Source organism: Phalaenopsis equestris, unplaced genomic scaffold (assembly GCF_001263595.1).
Source record: "Phalaenopsis equestris unplaced genomic scaffold, ASM126359v1 Scaffold000259, whole genome shotgun sequence".
NCBI classification, from domain to species: domain Eukaryota; kingdom Viridiplantae; phylum Streptophyta; class Magnoliopsida; order Asparagales; family Orchidaceae; genus Phalaenopsis; species Phalaenopsis equestris.
This window is the reverse complement of record NW_018164701.1, coordinates 88909-108350: the sequence shown is the minus strand read 5'-3', so window position 1 is coordinate 108350 and position 19442 is coordinate 88909. Positions and strand designations below refer to the sequence as shown.

The 19442-nt window shown below is 37.4% G+C and overlaps 1 protein-coding gene across 3 annotated transcripts in view; it reads right to left on the bottom strand.

Moving 5' to 3' along the window:
* LOC110024585 (transmembrane protein 56-B) overlaps window positions 1-12076 on the bottom strand; it is a 65758-nt gene extending 53682 nt beyond the window's left edge. For all 3 annotated transcript variants that reach the window (XM_020724632.1, XM_020724633.1, XM_020724631.1), the window contains exons 1-2: window positions 11942-12076; window positions 11565-11674 (exon numbers count right to left, since the gene is read on the bottom strand). In XM_020724632.1, the coding sequence (XP_020580291.1) occupies window positions 11565-11642 (78 nt within the window). In that variant the 5' untranslated portion in view covers window positions 11643-11674; window positions 11942-12076. The remainder of the gene's footprint in view (window positions 1-11564; window positions 11675-11941) is intronic.
* Window positions 12077-19442: the final 7366 nt, after the last annotated feature.

Here is a 19442-nt window from a genome sequence, read left to right as displayed (position 1 = left end):
GTCATGTGAGTTATTTAATAGCAGGCGAAGGGATTTGGCAAGGTGACAGCAAAGTGGAAAGCGAGGAGGGTGAAGAGAATTGATGGGACGGAGTGAGGGAAGGGTAGAAGGGGATACACACCGCCTTAGGAAAAAGATAAAGTCAAAGCACCTCTTGAAAAAAAAAAATCGACACCTCTATAAACTCAAATTAATTAAAAACTAAACCTTATACATCAAAAAAACATGCAAATAGGCCTACTACTATTAGGAGTGGGTCTCACTCCAATTGGGCGATAACCCTGGGTCTAAAGTGGGTCCACGGGCCCTCCCTCTATTGGACCAAATCGGTCTAGGGTCCCGTCCAACACCCATGTGAATGAGTGAAAAAAAAATTGCTACATGGTCTAAGATGAAACGAGAGATGCACCACAAGTACGTGCCAGCAAATTACAGACAGGTTATTTCTTCAGACTTCACTTACAGCAACAGGATCTCTCATTAGAAGAGCACACTGTTGAGTCTAGTACTTTAAGTTGAAATGTGAGCTGGTAGAGCTAAACATCCATTGGTAATGAGGTGTCGTCGCAATCCTATTAGACATTACAGTATGTCCTAACCCTGGCATTGAATGTTTAGAGACAACATAGTAGTATTAGGTCCACACTACCCTTCAAATAGGATTCAAGCCCAGGATCAAGCAGCAAGAGAATACTCGATGGAGCATCTTAACCGGCCCCACCAGAAGAGAAATAAATTTAAAGTGGAGAAAAGGTTGAGCCTACTAGCACTCTCTAATCTATCATAGCTAGAAAGTGCTTCAAGTGTCATGATTTTGGGCACATTGTATCAGATTACCCAAATAGAAGATTGATTTCATTCACGAAGCAAGGAGCGGTGAAAAATATAAACACTGAAGAATGTGAGGATGCAAAAAAAGAATATCACTTCTAACAGATGAGGAAGAACTAATAGTAATCCAACGGACCGATAAGAAAAGCACCACCATGATTGACATTGATTGTTCTAAATGACAGTGAGCCCAAGGAACTGATACTAGCATATACCAGCACCAGCTAAGTGGATTTTGGGATTGTCTGCTCTACAACCTACCTCTCAAGTTATCAATATACTTAAGAAGGCCTAGCATACAGTCACTTCAAATAAGAATGAGAATTTTTTGAGCAATTTTCGAAAGGTTGTATGGAATAAGTTGAGTCTCAAGTCTCAATTCAGTTAACACTACACCAACTGACAAATAGTCAGACCAGAGTGATAAATCATTATTATAGCAATCTCTTCAAGTGCTTTGTGTAAGAAAATAACTGATTGTGGGATCTAGGTCCTTCAAAAGAAGAATAAAAAGCTTCAATTACTCAAGGAGAATGACGTAGGAGCAACGAAAGAATCATGAATCTCGCAATTCTGAATGTTGGGTTTCCACGACGCTGTGGAAAGGGGGGCTCCAGCATTCACATGAGGATTGAACGAGCAAGTACCCGTCTAATTTGCAATTTTTGCAGTAAGGTTGTCATTTTTTTATTAATTTCATATTTTCTTAATTCTATTTAAAGTTATTTTCTATTAGGGACCTATTTATGTTTACATTTTGGCTGTTTTGAGGGACTTCTAATTTGTTTTGAGTATAATAGAGATTGTAATCTCTGATTTCCTATTTTATGAGTGATTTATCATTTTCCTTTTGCAATTGATGTGTTTGTATCTTGCTCAAGAACATGCGGTGGAACCTCCTCGCCACCTGAACATCTTTGATTCAGAGTTTTCATTGTTTTATTCAGCCTGGACAGCCGCTAATTGACGCTTATCCCCGTCGAAAATCCATCAAACTCACATATTTCATTCCCTCGCTATTCCACAACAACTTCCCTACTAAATCCCTTCCTAAATACCTTCTAGGAGCCATAGAATGGTATCAAGCTAATATCAAGCACATGTTAAACATTCAATTTACCCTGGACTATCTCATATGGAGGTCCCAACTATCCAAAATCTTCTCTAAAATAGAACATACCCAGCAAAGAAGTTATTCATGATGACGGCTCTACTCTACCCAAGCCCCACCACAGCACTTAGTTGTCTATAGATCAAAATTTGGCACAGGCCTCCTACTCCATCATCTCCCCATCTGCTCTACCCTATGTCCTTGCCCTGGAAACATGCTCTAAAATCTGGAACACAGCTGAAACATGGCTTCAATCCACCAATAGATCATGCACCATCAAATTAAAGAATGAGCTAAACTACATCTCCATGCAAGTCTAGACCATGATAAAATATCTCAACGCATTCAAAACTAAACTCAAATGTCGAAAGAGTATTTTATTCATCACTTGATATGAAGATATCATTTTGGATACACTCAATCGTCTCCCTCATACCTACCAATCATTCAAAAAAAAAAAAAAAATTCACGCCAGCCTACAGCTTTTCAGTTTAGATAATCTCTACCCCTACTATGTAATGAAGAAACCAATCTACAAATTAAAGCAGCACGTAAGTTTCATAAGCTTTCAAACTCTCTGACAAACCAAATGCACACACTGTAACCAAAGATGCGGACAATGGTGAGTTCATACTACCCAAAGAAAGCCGAGAACAATCCTCACAACAGTTCTATCAGATGTCCCTCCGACTCTGGTCTTCAAAATATACAAATCTCTTCACAACATTGCCCATCACCCATCAAATTTGCGATAAGTCTGTCACGCTGTATATAAGTGTTAGCATCACCAAAAACTTAATTAAAACAGCCAACCACCAGCTTTATATGCTGTGTTTGCTGGTCCTCCTACCTCAGCCAAGTAAGCATCAGCCAACAGATCAAGACATTGAGGCAACAACTTATATGTTTTGAGTATAGTAGAGAAGTTTGCACCGCTCCTTATTGGATTTTTCACCGCTCCTTGCTTCGTGAATGAAATCAATCTTCTATTTGGGTAATCTGATACAATGTGCCCAAAATCATGACACTTGAAGCACTTTCTAGCTATGATAGATTTGAGAGTGCTAGTAGCTTCGACCACGCACGGTGGCATCAATCCACCAAAAACAATGGCTCGTAGCAAGAGATTCTCGAAGACAGCCACTTGCTACTTATCTCTCACACTAGTCATGGTATACTACACCTAAGAAAAAACTCCTACTTTCCAAATTCTTCTTGGCCCCAACTTGTCCTATAATCTCCTCCCTATCCAACACCCCACTATTGATAATTTCGCTCAGATTTCTTTGATGTTCATGGCCAAACAAAAACAAACCTAAAGAATAACCAACCCATCCTTAAAGGATCATGCAACAAACTTGGTCTACCCAGTCAGTCATTACCCTTAGCAATAGACTTCATCCAATGACCTTGGTCTGCCCTCCATGCAATCCATTTTTTATCTCTGACAGAGAAGACTTGGCCAACCCACCACTTCCACAATCTATTTTAGCTAAAACAATCAGATTATATGATTTTCTTTTCCTCTTCAAACTCATGAACTTCCTGCAAATTATCTAAAAATCATTACACCACAGTCTCATTGTACAAAACTCTTAAATTAGCTATTCTTGCATGGGATCTTTCCATAACTATTCCACCACGTGGACATAAATGCTGCATTTCCTTTATTGACAATTATTCAAGAAGTTTTTCAGTGTTTCCAGTGTGCTAAGAATCTAAGACAACCCCATCATCACTCATTTACATAATATGGTTACACGCATATCTCCAATCCAATTACAATACTTGAAAAACATGATGGCGGCAAAGACACCAACTCTCAACTAAAACATCTACTATCGACCTAGGGCATTCATCACCAATATAGTTGTCTGTACACCCTTGAACAACATGGGATTGTCAAACATAAAAACAAACGTCATATAGAAACTACTTGTACTCTCCTAGTTGATGCTCATTTGTCCCACCCATTTTGGTTAAATCGCTTTTAAATGTCACCTATATTATAAATATACTACTATCTCCGATCCTCAACAAGAAGTGGTCAAATTAACTTCTATAGAACCAAAAGCTTAACTATGCAGAACTCAAAATATTTAAATGTACATGCTTTCAATGGCCCCATCCCTAGTCCCCTAACCCAAACCAGAACAGTAAAACTAATATTATTACTCAAAACAAATAGATGATTATAATTTCCCACACTTGAAAAGGAAACATAATAACAAACACAACAGTGACACGATGAGGGTTGTATTCCAAAGGAGTTTTGGTGGTGAATTGGCGGTTGGAAGTGTGGTGGGAGGTGGCGGTCGAGCAACAGGCTCAGTGACAGCAAGGTCTAGACTGCATGTGGATGTAAGGGGGTTGCGGTGGAACTGCAGGTAGGAAGAACAGAGAACTACAAGTTGGGTTGTGGCAGCAAGTGGTAGGAGAGAATTCTAGTAGGAGGGATGCAGTTTAGACATAAGGTGGGAGGAAGAATGGGGCACAGCAGCAGCAGGGACAGTCGGGTAGAAGTCTCGACAAACTGGAGACAGCTAAATTGAGGGTTGAAGAAGGCAAACTGGTTGGTAGTTGAATGGGGAAACCGGGAGAAGGCAAGGAAGGGGATGCAAGCGCGGAATTTGGGAAGGGTAGGATAGATAAACACCGCCTTGGGATAAATTACGGTCGGAGCACCTTCTTGCCTTTGGACACAACCATTGATGGGAAAACCTAGACGTCGACGGCTGTCTTGACAAAGAATAGAATTAATAACAGCCCAAAAATATGAAAATAACATATTATAGAATTAGGGTAAATAGGAGTGGACCCCACTTCAAATAGAAGAAAAATCCAAAAAAAGAAAGTGCACTCCAACACTCCTGGATCGGTCTGAGCCGCGATCTCTCACAGCAATGTAGTAGGGTCGCAGATGGCACCCAACAGGATGATTCCCGCGTCAGTCTCTTGAGGTTAAGGGAGCTTCGACCATATTTGTCGAAGCTTTTGGGTCCTCATAGTATGGAGTCAAGTCTACTACGTTGAAGGTGGCATAGTTGTTGTGATCTCTCGAGTTTGAAAGCTCTTTAACTGCGGCCCGAGAAGCACATGCATGAATCATACTGGCCACTGCACTGCCCCCCAAAAACATCTGAAGAGTTTCCTCTACTTGTGAACATACATCTATGTAAGTCCAACCTGCGGGAACACTAATGAAATGAACTGAAACTCATGTTACATGTATTATGTTGAATACTCTCAAAGTAACCCAATGTTAGCTCAACATGATCTAAATTGAGAGCAACTTTAACCTTCCCGAACGGTGGTGGCCATGGTGGTAAGGTATAGATTATGATGTCTTGAAATGCTCTTATAGTGATTGTCCCGTGTTTGGAATCATCTTCTCAATCCTATCATCCTCTATCGTCACCAACGCTAATCTCGTTGGCAAGAGCAACTACAATCTTAGACTCTGCCTTGGTGAATGAATGAGTGTTCATGTATCCATCATGTTGAGTCCTACAATCATACTGCCATGGTCTCCTAAGCTAAAGGTGGTAGAATCCATGGGCACCAACCATTTTGCACCAAACCTGATCCTATAGCTAGCTTCCAATCAAAAAATCCACGAGAGACCTATCAATGTTGACCCTATTCTCATTCTCCAACCATATGAGGGAATATGGTTGAGAATGTCTCTAAGTCAAAAGGTTCAATTTATCCACCATCTGTGTAGATGTCACGTTCTTATTGCTCTCTTCATCAACGATGAGACTGCATACCCTTTCTTTCACAATGCAGTGGGTGTAGAATATGTTATGGCGAAGTTATTGCTGCTTTCTTATATCCTCGGTCTATAAGATGAAAACCTGAGCATTAGGCAGGAAGCTCAACGGCCTCACCATAAGCCTGCATAAAATGGGCGGGCTTGGCTTGAAAAAATAGAAATTTAGCGAGCGAGCTCGGCCCAAGCCCACTTTGACTTAGTTAAAGCCCGAATGAATCTGACCCGCTCCAAGCCCGGCCCGACCACATAGATATAGTTCGTGATTGTAAGCTTTCAAAGTGGTTAATTGCTCCTCCCTTTTCTTCTCTATCTAGTCATAAATTTTGATTTTTACATTAAAACCGACCAAATCTTTAATATCATTTAAAATTTATCACTTCGCAAATTTTTAAAAAAATGATATACAACTTTCATGCATAGATAAGATGGCAAATATGTAAAAATTGAAGTTTAAGTGTCAGATATGTAATTAAATAGAAATTGATGAGTGGTATGTATGTAAATTATTTTTTTTACAGTATTTTACTCAACTCCTTTGTATTTACATATTGAGATGTTCTCAGTTTAAAATCATACATATTTCATATGTATATATTTGCTATTAAATTCACTGAAACATAAAAGAAAAAATTTATATCTATAAAATCAATTTAAAACTTGTCGTGAATCCTTTCAACCATTCATATACATATTTTTTTTTAATATTTAAAATCAACAATGCATTTTGAGGAAAATTGCCAAGGATTTTATTAATTATTTTTAAATAATAATAACAATAATACATAAGTAATTAATTAAAACTTTAAACTTATATTCATTTAAAAAAATAATGATTTAGCGACACATTCAAGTAAATCTAAGACAAATTATCTCAACTTAATTTTTTTCTCCAATAAGGAAAATGAGAATGAATTTTGGTATGAAAAATCGCTTCACTTTTAATGTTGCGGCGGCCGTGGGCCTGGCTATGAAATTGTAAATAGAAACCAAGCTCAACTCTAGCCTGAGCCCGCTTTGACTTGTCAAAGCCCGAATAAGTCTAGCACATGCCTAGTCCGATCTACCCAACACCCAGATTTAATAGGATCCTACGAACCACCAGCATCTCGCCCTCATCTGATGGAAGTTGATACTCATCACCCTATTCTTCAGTTGTCGCTTGTTCGCTCATTTCCTCCACGGCCCCCTGCTCAGTGAAGGACACACCTTGGCTCATCGGATAACTAAAAGTAATGTGTCCAAAATCATGATATTTAAAGCATTTCTGGTTGGAACTGTAATATGTGTGCTACTCTTCTCAGATTTCTTTTCACTCATAGAGACTCTGTCTTGTTCCAAACTAATCTGCTCCACTCCCCGAGGCGTGCTCCTCCTAAGATCTCCCATTATGAGTGGTTCCTTGACAGGCAACTTTTGCCTACGCTGCTTCTACTGTCTCTCCACTTTCAGTGCTAAGGTCTACATGTCCCTCAATATCCAATAGGTTTGCAATTGGACCGCATTATTGCTAGCAGGCTTCAAGCCCCCTAAACACTTGGTTATGATGTGCTCCTCTGGCTCATTCAACTCACACTTTAATTTAAGCTACATAAATTGTGTTGTGTACTCCTCCACCGATAGTTCCTTCTATTGCAAGTAGTGGAGTGTCAAGAAAATATCTTAACGATAGTGTGAGTGTAGGTACTATAGCTGCATTCACTTTTTCATTTTCTCCAAAGAAGTGATTTTGTCATGTCATTCTCTATCTCTCCCTCTTTAGATCCTCCCAACACAAGGAGACATTCTTTTTCAGCTTTATGGCGGCGAGTTTGGGTATCTTCTTGTATTCAAAGATCCGCTCAACAGTCTGCATCCACTCTAGAAAATTATCTGAATCCATTGTCCCCTTGAAGTCAAGTAGGCCCATTTTCACTCCCGAGTCTCAGCATTCTCCAAACTTTATCTCTGTATCTTCTAAATGGCATCTCATATTTATATTTTGCAACGGGCACTTCATCTTTGTATCTTCTAACAGGAACATCATCTCTGTATCAACCAACAGACATTTCACCTATATATCTTCCAGCATGCACCTCATCACTCGACCTCCTCTGATATTGTATCCCAAAGCGCCAGGACGATCATCTCCATTGAAATCATCCCTACGAAAGGGATTCATATGTTCTTCTTGCTCTCCTCCGTGGATTTCACTATTACGGTTGACGGTGATCCAGCCCTGGGTCCTTTCCTCAATGGTCTTAAATCGTAGTAGCACTTGGCGGAGTAGTCGTTGTAAGTCGTCTATGATAAATTCCTAATCAAGTTCTGGCACTTGCCTCATCGGCAATGTGGTTGGGATTGGGTTTGGGGTATGGGCTTAGGAAGATAGACGGAGAGGTGTACATGGATGATGTAGTGTGGAAAATAAAATTTTTTAGTTGGCAGTTTGAAAATTCAACAAAGGGAGAGTGGGGTTGGTTATTGGTGGATGTTAGAAACCCTAGGATAGGACTAGGATTATGTTAGCTCCAATACCAAATTATATAGGAATTGACCCAAACTACATCCAAAAAAGCTAATATTATTACTCAAAGCAATTAGGCGATTACAATCTCCCACACTTGAAAAGAAAATACAATATAAAACATAGCACTACAACAAGGGTCGTGTCCCGAAGATGTTGGTGGTGGGTTGGCGACTGGAATGGTTGGGAGGTGGCGGTGGAGCAGCAGACGCAGGAACAGTGGGGTCTAATAGTGGACTGCGGGTTGGGTTGCGATGACAGCTAGCAGGTGAGAGTTCTAGTAGGAGAGTTGCGGTTGGGATTTAAGGTGGGAGGTAGGATGGGTCATAGGAGCAGCAAGGACAGTTGGGTCGTAGTCTTGGCGGACTGGAGACAACTGGAAAGAGGTTTGAGAAGGCAAACTGGTTGGCGGCTAGATGGGGAAGCTGGGTGGCGGTTGAGACAGGGATGCGGATGGAGAAGCTAGGAAGAGTAGGATAGATAAGCATCACCTCAAAATGAGTTACAGTCGAAGCACCTCTCGTATTCGAATACAGCTCTTTAAGGGAAAATGTAGATGTCGACAACTATCCTAACAAAAAACAGAATCAAAAAATTGTCCTAAAACACGAAAATAACACATTTATATACTTAGGGTAAATAGGAGTGGACCTCACTCCAAATAGGAGAGTAATCCATGAAAAAAAGTGTCCCTCCTGGACTGCTCTAAGCAACGATATCCAACAGCATTGCAACAAGGGTCGCAGATGGCACCCCTACGAGAAGGCTCCCGCATCAAACACAATCTACATTCTACATATTTCTAGGTTATGTTTCTTCCCAAAAAGGTTGTCTACCATAGTTCAATCTCAGTCAAGACATAATATATTATGCAATGAGAACTTCCCCTATCAAGACATCTCACAGCATCAACAAACTAAACGAAACAAAACTAAACTCATTTATTCCTCTGTCACTAATTATCATCTCAATCTCTAGCATTCCCTTGCCCTTACAATAGACCCTGCCACTAAAACGACAATTAACAACCATTGCACCACTCAAGGTGAACCAACAAATTGAGTGACAAGTTCCTCGGCCCAATAACACAAAATCCACCTCCTCAGCAATACAATCACCAACAATCCTACCTCTCACGTCCACCCATCACAACCAACCCATCTGAGAACCCGTGACAACTCGCTCCCAAAAAGGGAACTTAAAACACAAACTAATCAAAAGCTTAATCTAACCACCAACATCAATTCGAAACCAACCTACCATTCATCCATTGTAAACAAACCAAAATGGAAAATTGGAATGTCACATGTGTTTCAAGCTTTACTTGAATAAGGTGCTTATGCCATCTCCATCTCCAGCTCAAAATTTGCTTGGCTGCAAATGGACATTTTGAAACTCTGATGGGACCATTGCTCGACACAATCTTGCTTTGTTGCCTAGGACTATAGATAGGAACATTACCTAGACTATAACAAAACATTCAACCTTATTACAAAGATGTCCATTATTCACATCCTATTTAGCATTGCTCACACAAATGGGGTCCATCAATGAACTAGAACTTTCCAACGTCTTTATACACAATCAATTGCATGAGATAGTCCAAATGGCCCAACCACAAGGTTGATCCACAACATTTACATCATATTTGCCTACTCAGGAAAGTTCTCTATGGCCTTAAACAGGCCCCTCAACAATGGCTTGCTACATTTTCAACTCAACTTCATCCACTTGGCATTACAAGTAGCACGACCAACCCTCTTTACTCATCTAGAAATGCAAAGCAACACGCCTATTCATCCTCATCTACTTCAACAATATTTTACTCAACGAGAATAATCGCATTGCCATCTCAGACCCAATTCAAAACCTCCATGGTGGATTTTATATGCAAAATATAGACAATCTCTACTATTACCTTGGCATTCATGCCACCCTGACAACTTACGGGATCTAGTTAAATCAAAGCTGAATAGAAATTTATAAATCTTCTCCCATTTAAATCATCTAAATCTCATCCACAATAATTTGACTTCACTAATCCCTCTCTTTACTATCACCCGGTTGGCTCCCTCTAAGTCCATACTAAAACACGTCTGGATATCTCTTTCATCATGAAGCACATGTATTAAAACATGTACAAACCTCTCAACTTCCACTTGCAACAACTTGAAAGATTTTGTTGCTATCTGAACACTCACCTATGGCTTATACATACATTGCAGCAACCTACAACTAAACTTATCATGACCATGATTGCTCTGATGACCATCGAGACCAAAAATCAACATCATGCACTTATGCCTCACTTGAATCCACCCTCATTCCTTCGTGCGGCAAGAAACAGAATACAGTAGCACAATCAAATAGGAAAGCATTGAATAAAGCCATTGACAGGGCGGCCGCTAATTTTTTTGGCTTCAATGGGTTACTAAGAGAATTTGACATTCCCTTACCATCAGCAACGCATTCGTATTGTGGCCATTGCTTTTGCTAATAACTCAATCTTCCATGCTTCCATCGAACACATAGAAATCAACTATCTCTTCATTAATGATTGCATCAAGATAAATGAAATTACCATGCATCATGTTTCTGCACAGGTCAACTTGCCAACATCTTTACGAAAATTCTCCCCATTGCTTGTTTTAGCATTCTTAGAGCAAAGTTGATGCTTCCTAAAGAATCATCAAATTGTAAGAAACAGATAACACCCCCTTTCGTAACTGAATTGTTAGGAGTTACAAGCACCTCTATACTGCTGCCATCACAACCTTAGGTTAGCAACCACCTAAAATCATCTCAGCCGTTTACTCCACAAGGAACTGCTATATGATTTGCTGGTTCTTTTACACAAAGCTTATGTATTCCTATAAGCAACTCTATGGAAAATGAATACTTAAATATCCTTTGCCTGCCCCTTAGCATACTCTGATTCTTCCTCTTTTACAATGTAGCGTATTGCCGCTACTTCTTCAAAAGCAACCATCCCTATAATTAACTAAATTAATTTAATAGTTAATTCTACATATACATATTTAATCAGGAGACACCTCAAAATAGCAACCAGAAACTTAATGAAATCAGCTGTTATTCAGACTCCTTCAATGTTCCAACAATGCAAATAGAAATAAATAAAAAATTATCTAATCAAATCCATCACTATCACAAAATTTCAGATGAACGGGTTTTGAAGCATTTCATTGTAACAACATATAAAGATGCAGATTCCAACACAGCATGATAACCAATCAATTAAAATCATATACTGCGTTTAGGTCTGTTCTAATCACCATTCACAATAGAATCCAACAGGCAGATTTCGGTAACAGATGTATACTTACGATTTTGCACATGACGATGCCCGCGAAAATGGAAACCGCCCACAGAACCTTATCGGTTGAACCAAAATTTCCATCCATCTCTATACTCTAAGAAAATCGGTCTCCAGCAACTGCAACGCGTAAGATTCTCATCAACCAAAACAGGTAAAAAGGAACTAAACAAATTACATTTTTTTCTTCTGTCAAACAACAATGAATTGCTCAATGAACAAAAGGAATAGCATCGCGAAAATTCTCAAGAAGCCAACATCGCTACGTTGATAAGTTGTAATATTCGAGGAGCAATACAAGAAATCTCAGAACGGTAGTTGAAGCAAGAGCACAGATGAAGGGGCTGAAGCCTAAACCCTATTATTGACCCATGGAAGAGAACAAACCTTAGCGTGGATCCAAAAGGAGTTTCCGCGCAATGAAAGTCTCTACTCAGTCTTCATAGGTTTTACACTAATAGAACGAATAATACACAGGAGAGAAAGAGACGGAACAGGATTGAGATGCTGGAACCGTCGATCCAATCGAATCGCGAATCTTTGTTGAAGCAATTGTTTTATTTATTTATTTAGTTTAAAACGCGAATCCTGTTTTTCCAAGGGGCATGGAAAACTAAGGGCATACGCCCTTTTTTTACCAAGTGAGGCACAACCCATGAAAAATTTGCCTCCCTAGGACTATGTATATAATAGAGATTATATTGGAGATATCGATATCATATTCACCTTATTTTTCTTGTAATCTCTATGCAATCTCCATATGACATATCTGAACTTACAAATAAATTTTATCCTTTTATTTTCACATATTTGTAGGTTACATGGAAGTTATATAAATTTTACAAGGAATATAACGCGAATATAATTCCTATATTACGCTTCTATAACATTCATTATATATGCAGCGCTGCGTGTGTCTACGTACACAATTTTTTTTTTCCAGAACCCGTCTTTTTTTAATAGAGCTTATCAAAATTTAAATAATTAAATAAAAATAAACTTAATTAATTAAATTAAATACAAAAAAATTATTATTTTTAGCAAAAAGATAAATAATAAGAAAATATCACTAACTCTATAAGTAAAATATAAATGCATAAAAATATTAAAATTATAAATTTTTAATTCAATTAACTAACTAATGTATAAACAATTTTTATAGCAAATGAGCAAGTTTGAAAATTAAGAATTGGTGAATTAATGAAAAATAATATTTTCTTAAGTGAAAAAGAAAATTGAGTGTGGGCTTATTGCTCTCCTCGGGCATAAGATAATTTCACACATCTATATTATAATTTTAAAAATATTATACAAAACAAAAAGGGGCATGAAAGGAGTCAATGGTTATGAATGCACTACATGATAATTGTTGATTAGTGTACGAAAACGGGATTAACATTGGATTTGTGTTGGAAATAATTTGTCTTTAAAACGGGGGTTAGTAAAAATATTAGTGTCGATGTCTGACGCAAATATTTTGCATCTGACTTAGCGACTGTAAATATCATCGTTAATCAATTTCGTCAAGTCAATGACTGATGCAAGTCAACGTGTTTTTGCATCTACCTATTTCTGACGCAAATTTGTGTTGACCAATCTCCGACGCAAATTTGCATCTAAAAAATATTGGCAAATATTGAACAAAATCGATTGAGATCTTACAAATAGCATCCGACGTTCTGACGTTATTCCGACACAAACCAGTAACAAAGAAAAATAATATCCAAATGAACGATTAGATTTTTTATAAATCTGCATATAGCAAATACAAGTAGCATAATGACTTATCTATCCATCATCACAACTCAAAAACTACATCACTAACAAGTGCAAATAATGATAAAAATATAATTTAATAAATAGATTTAAATGTATCATAGTTCACAATCATACAGAAGAAATTATCACATAATCAAAAATGAAAAAAAAAAAAACATAAATCGTTGTAAGGAGAACAACATAAAAAATCTAATGAAACTCCTAATACTTCTCCTCCTCCTCACAGTCTTCCTCCTCGTCCACAACATTCATATATCGCTTGCCCTGATGATCTGCAAAACTCTTCGTCTGGTGTGCAAGGCCATTCACAATCATCTGTTGGCCTTCACGTGCTTGACAGAGCTCTTCATTCATGGTGTGAGCCATCTGAAAAGCTCATCATGCTGAGTCTGTAATGAACTAGGGCCACCCACAACAACACGATAGCGCTCAGCCTTAAAAGCAATGCCCTTCGCACCTTGGTCATACATCCTCCCCTTCTTCCCCAATGTCTATGTCCATAGCTCAAAATTGGACTGCACAGTGGCAGACTCGCTACCACTGTTGCTAGTTGATGTCAAGGTAAGGCTCACCAACTTTCTATGCCTCTCTTGGAGTTCTTTTTATTCCTCCTGCATCATTAAAATTAAGAATTAATTATCATTTTAAATATTAATAATCACAAAAAATACAAAAAATCATTTTTTTTTACTTAGACTGACTCGTTGAGAGTAGTTGGAGACTCACTGCGATGTGTCCGGCCACACGTGTGTCAGGACATGCAACTCTATAGTGTAGGGCTCTAGATCAAGTTGCTTTGCATGTGTGCATAAGATAATGGTCAGTATCACATAATTACATAAATTTTTAATTGTTTAATTTTTAAACGTCGACCATCTAATGATCTGATTAGGAGAGTAGATGTTTGAGATTCGACTTGTGTTAAGAAAGGCAGAGGTAGACCTAGGAAGACTTGGGCTTATTGCATTAAAAATGATCTTAATTTACTAGAACTAAATGAAAATATGACACTAAATAGGACGCAATGGAGAAAAAGGATTCATGTAGCCGACCCCACATAGTGGGATTAAGGCTTTGTTGTTGTTGTTGTTGTTGTTGTTAAGATCTTAAATAATTTTACAACTCTCCAATAATGCTTGGTGTGGGGGTTGAAACTCCAATGTGTGCGGCCCCCTGGCTCTCTTTGTCATCTTGTTTTGTTGGTTTGTCTATCCCTTATTTTGAAAATTCGAAGAGGCCTAAGCTAAAGTCAAGTCAACCTTGACATCCTCACCCACTCAGATGGGCCTCTCCTCCTTCTTGCATGATTTAGTGAACAAGTTGCTCAGCCAATGCTTGTCACGAACCTCAAAATGTGACAGATATGCTGGTGATGTTTCGACAATCAATAAAAGGACCTCTGCAAATTAATATTTATGAAATTTTGATTAGTATAACAAAATAGCTTAAAATTAATATTCAAATTCAAATTAATTGATCTACCTTAAACTCCCGGAACTAATTGTCCTGAGTTGCAATTACGATTTATTTTCTGGAGAGATATGCTTGATCACACCTACTCTGGATGATTTCGTGATGTGTGTCACAGGAAGCCTAGAATGGAAGCATCTGAAATAAAAATATTAGTTACAAAAAGAATTGAAACAAATTTTGAACTTATTCCAACTTTAATGATAACATAAGAGTCTCCATCTAGAATACACTTCATGTCAAAGGTGTCATCCATTTGACGGGTGGAAGTTGAGGGACTTGGCTCACCGGAGGAGAGATCTGGAAAGAAAACTAGTGCGGGTGCTGGTGCTTGAGAGGGTGTAGGTTTGGGAGGTGCAATAGAAGGACTGATTGGAGTGATTGTAGGGGTGTTTTACTTGTCAGAGTTAATCACGGCCTTCTTTAGCCTCCTATACATGTTTTTTAAATTGCCACTGAGGGTTGACCACTTGTTCTCATCTATAAAGGAAAAGAGACAAAAAAAAATTAGTACTAAAAGTAAAATTAAGTAGGAGTAGTGTATAATACAACCCACAAAAGTAAAAACAAGACATTGTAGAATCGAAACATGAAACATGCCATGGCTATGTCTAAAAACTATAAAATTAAGAAAAAGTATAATGTAAGAAGCAAAAGTAAAAGCAAAAAGGTGTAGAAAAAAAAAAGAAATATGTAGTAACTATGTCTAAGAAAATCAAAGCTCTAAAACAGCAAAAGAAACTAATCATCTAAACATACATATAATTTTTTTGACTTTTTCATTAAACGAACCACTCGATGATGAAACTTAAAATTTCTATGTCAATTTCATTATCATTATCTTCCATATTTTGAGGAACTTTTTCATGAATTCCTATGATATCCTCTAGAGCAAATATTTCTTCATTTAAATTGAGTTGAATATAAAAATCGGACATACCTAACTCTTGGTGAGTTCAATAATAGTTTGTATCTCAAGAATTTTTTTTAGTTTTTTCTTCATAATAATGGCTCAATTAAGTTCATCCCTTGCTCGACTAGGGTATCAAAGGTAATAAACTTGACAGGCCTGACATGCTAGAATAAATAGATTGAACTTTGGATATCTTTTATTTATTTTTACTTAGGTAATATAATAAATGCTTAGTGTTTGTGTTCCTCGATTAGAAAAGAGATCAAACCATTCATAGTTGAACGTGGAGACATTGTGTTCAGCAGAACCCAGTTACTGCAACTGAACTACCTATTCGAGTATGTCGTAATTGTTGATCTCACTATATATGTGTTTCCTCTAACACAAACACTGTAATTATAAGCATGATTCTCTTCACACCAGGAACTCGTGTGAAATCTGTAACCTTTCACATCAAATATTTCTCATGTCTTGACAGTATGATTAGGCCCCAAGCAAGATTTATAAGCATTGATCTTCGATTTTGTTGCTTGTATTATAAACTTGGAAGAAGTTCTAAAGTATAATTAGTTTAACTTTGAATGAGACAATTATATGACATATTAGTGAATTGAAGAGTTAATTCAACGTAAATATAATTTGAACAATGTTGAAAATTATTCTTTGATTTTATTACTTATTTGAGTCATCTGCTATGTTCAAACTGTTGATAAATAATATGCTCACATCATTCTTATTTATATATTCGAGTTAATTGGCATAACATTTCAAGTAATAACTAAGAAAACTTCTTATTACTATTAATCTTACTTTATAAACAGTTGCACTTCATCGCAATTTAGTAGAACATACAATGTAGCTACTTGAAGCTTTTTATTTTTGAGGTAGGGTGTATCATGCATATCTATTGGTTCATCTGATATCTAAAATAAGATAATTTTGCCTGTGAAGGTATTTCACCAAAAGTTTCTCTGCTCTTTCACAAAATAGTGGGAACAGAAAGTAATTATCTCATGTAGTAGGTCTATCTCACATATCGATCCCTTTGGATGTGCTTTATTTCTAACATTCATTTTGATTTTATTTGGAAATCTGCACGATATAGTCATTTTTAAATAAATGTGGTGGTATATTACTTTAAAATACAATGCAATGCATGATTGTACTCATTGAGAAGACTTAGCCCCAGAGGGTCACATCCATATGTAATGCACTGGACCCCCCAATACAGCCTCAAAACACAGATGTATTGGCAAATTCATCATAGAGTCAAATAAATATGGAAGAAATATCCACTCAAGTTTGCATGGTAATAAAATAATACTCATATAAATATTCTTTAATGAATCAACATTCAAAGTTCTGTGTATGACTCTTTTAAGAATGTACCGATTTCGATCAATGGATCAAACACCAGCTTTAGCAGGGCATTGAATTCAATTATTAGTAAAAACTATGAAAAAAACATGGCAGTCTAACTCTTCATGCCAAATATTTTTCCTACTCCCAAGTCAATACAATGACTTATGTTTGAAACAAAATCATTGAGAAACTTCAGAGGATGCATCCACTTAAAGATTTCTCTTTGTTGATCCAATGTGAGATAATAAGTAGCTTTGGGCTTTATTATTTTACCTACAATTGTTTCTTGAAGTTCTAATCTCTCGTCTTGTAATACTCCTTCAGGTTCAATATTGTTTTGACACTATCTTTTGTTTTACCCTTGATATCTAATACAGTATTGAAGAAATTATCAAAAAAATTATTCTCAATAAACATAACATCAAGATTATGTCTAATTAGATTGGTCCTCTAGTATGGAAAATCCCAGAAAATACTTTTTTTCATTCAGTTATGTGTAACACCAAAATCTAGTTTTGGTCCCTCAGTGATCTTTGATCATTCACTGATCATCTGTAATCAATCAGTTCCACTTATCCTTAGGGATGGACTTAGTCATTTAACTCTATTTCTGAAAAAATGCATCTCTATTCCTTCTGAATGGGTGATAACTTCGATGACACTCAATCCAGGATTTTTTCCTCCTTGCTTCGAAGTGAATGCTTTGGACAAATCCATGTAGTTATGACAAGCCAACAAACCAATTTCTCGGTTGTGCCCCAACCAAAAAGCACTTCATAAGACAAAAAAGCACTATTTATCCATATAAAAGTAGCTTTAAGCTAAAGTTTCTTTCTTATAGTGATATCGTAAGCCAACATGTTTATTTCCCATAATAGTTGAAGCTTGTATATCAGATGTTGTAAGTAGATGTCAACTTTTCCCTTTAGGCTATGTGGACTGTTTTCGGTTGTTTTTCTCTCTTTTATTTTAGAAGGAGTCGTCAGTTTGTCGATCATTGTATACTTCCCCTATTCGAATAAATCTCCCTCCCGAATCAAACTAGTGATTTGAAGAGGAGAGGAATCGAATAAAAAATGGACATATGAAAAAGCGACAAACAAGAGAAAACACAAAACGTGGAGAGCCTGCGTGCGGTAAACCTCGCAAGGATAGGTTAAGAGTGTCCGCCCAAACAAGATCAAGCGAAAGCACCTTAAACCTATATCCGCGAAAGAATACCTATGTAGACTACTCAAAACCAAAGAGTCAGGTGTAGGTTCTTGTTCTGGGGTCAAGAGCACTCCCAAGGGGATGTATCTCACTTAGTTAATTACATCTTGGGGGGTACCCAAGAGTACTCTCGATAAAAGGAGTTTCACTTGGATTATCGTGAACCTGGGGCAATAGGTACTCAAAGGAAGGCTATTCTGTGTGGGAACACTCTCGATGCTTCAAAGCTCATGCTAATCCATCGGATATGGAGTGAGTCTCTCACATCTCGACTGGGTAGCGGCTCATCGACATACGGGGCCCACGGAATAACCCAAATCATCTTGACAGGGATATCCAAACACGTCAAAGCACGTCTGGGCCATAAGGGCAGAGAACAAATCGTCGTATCCTAAATGGGCGACAACTCATTGGCATCGGGCTGTCAAAATGATATCAATGAAGTCAAGAAGTGATAGAGCTCAAAGGGGCTCAACAAAAAGGAATGTAGAGTAATCCTAAAAGGTAGAGTTAATTGGGTCGGGGTAACACAGATCCATCATCCATAGCTATTAGGACCCTAAGTCTACCTGGTCATGAAGGTAGTCGACCCGACACGTCCTGAGATCCCCAGTCAGCAATCCGTGAATTGCATCATTGACCGACCTTTTTTCTTTTTGTAAATCGATAATTATAATAATTTGATGACGTTACTAGAAGATTTAAATCCCCGGCAACGGCGCCAAAATCTTGACTGCGGCTTTTTATATATATATATATATGTGTTTGATTTAATAAAGATGTATAGATATAATATTCAATAATGTCAAAGTCAAATTTGTCAACGCAAGTATACGTATCGCTCAAGTAATATAGGACTCTAATGGAGTCCTAATTATCGATCCCACAGGGAGAAATATAATACTATGGACTAAGGCTTAATAAAAAGTAATACTTCAACTACAACGACGGCGTTCAATTTGCTTGTCTGTCACTAATAGGAAATTGAAATAAGTAGATAATTTGGATAACTAATAAATAACTAATGATAGAAAGTAGGGTTTAATTTGTGATATTCAATATACAAGAAAGCATCCTTCTCCTTGTCAAGAAATTATAGTGAATGGATAAAATGAATTAGTTCAATTTATATTGTGCCAAATAGGAGCATAC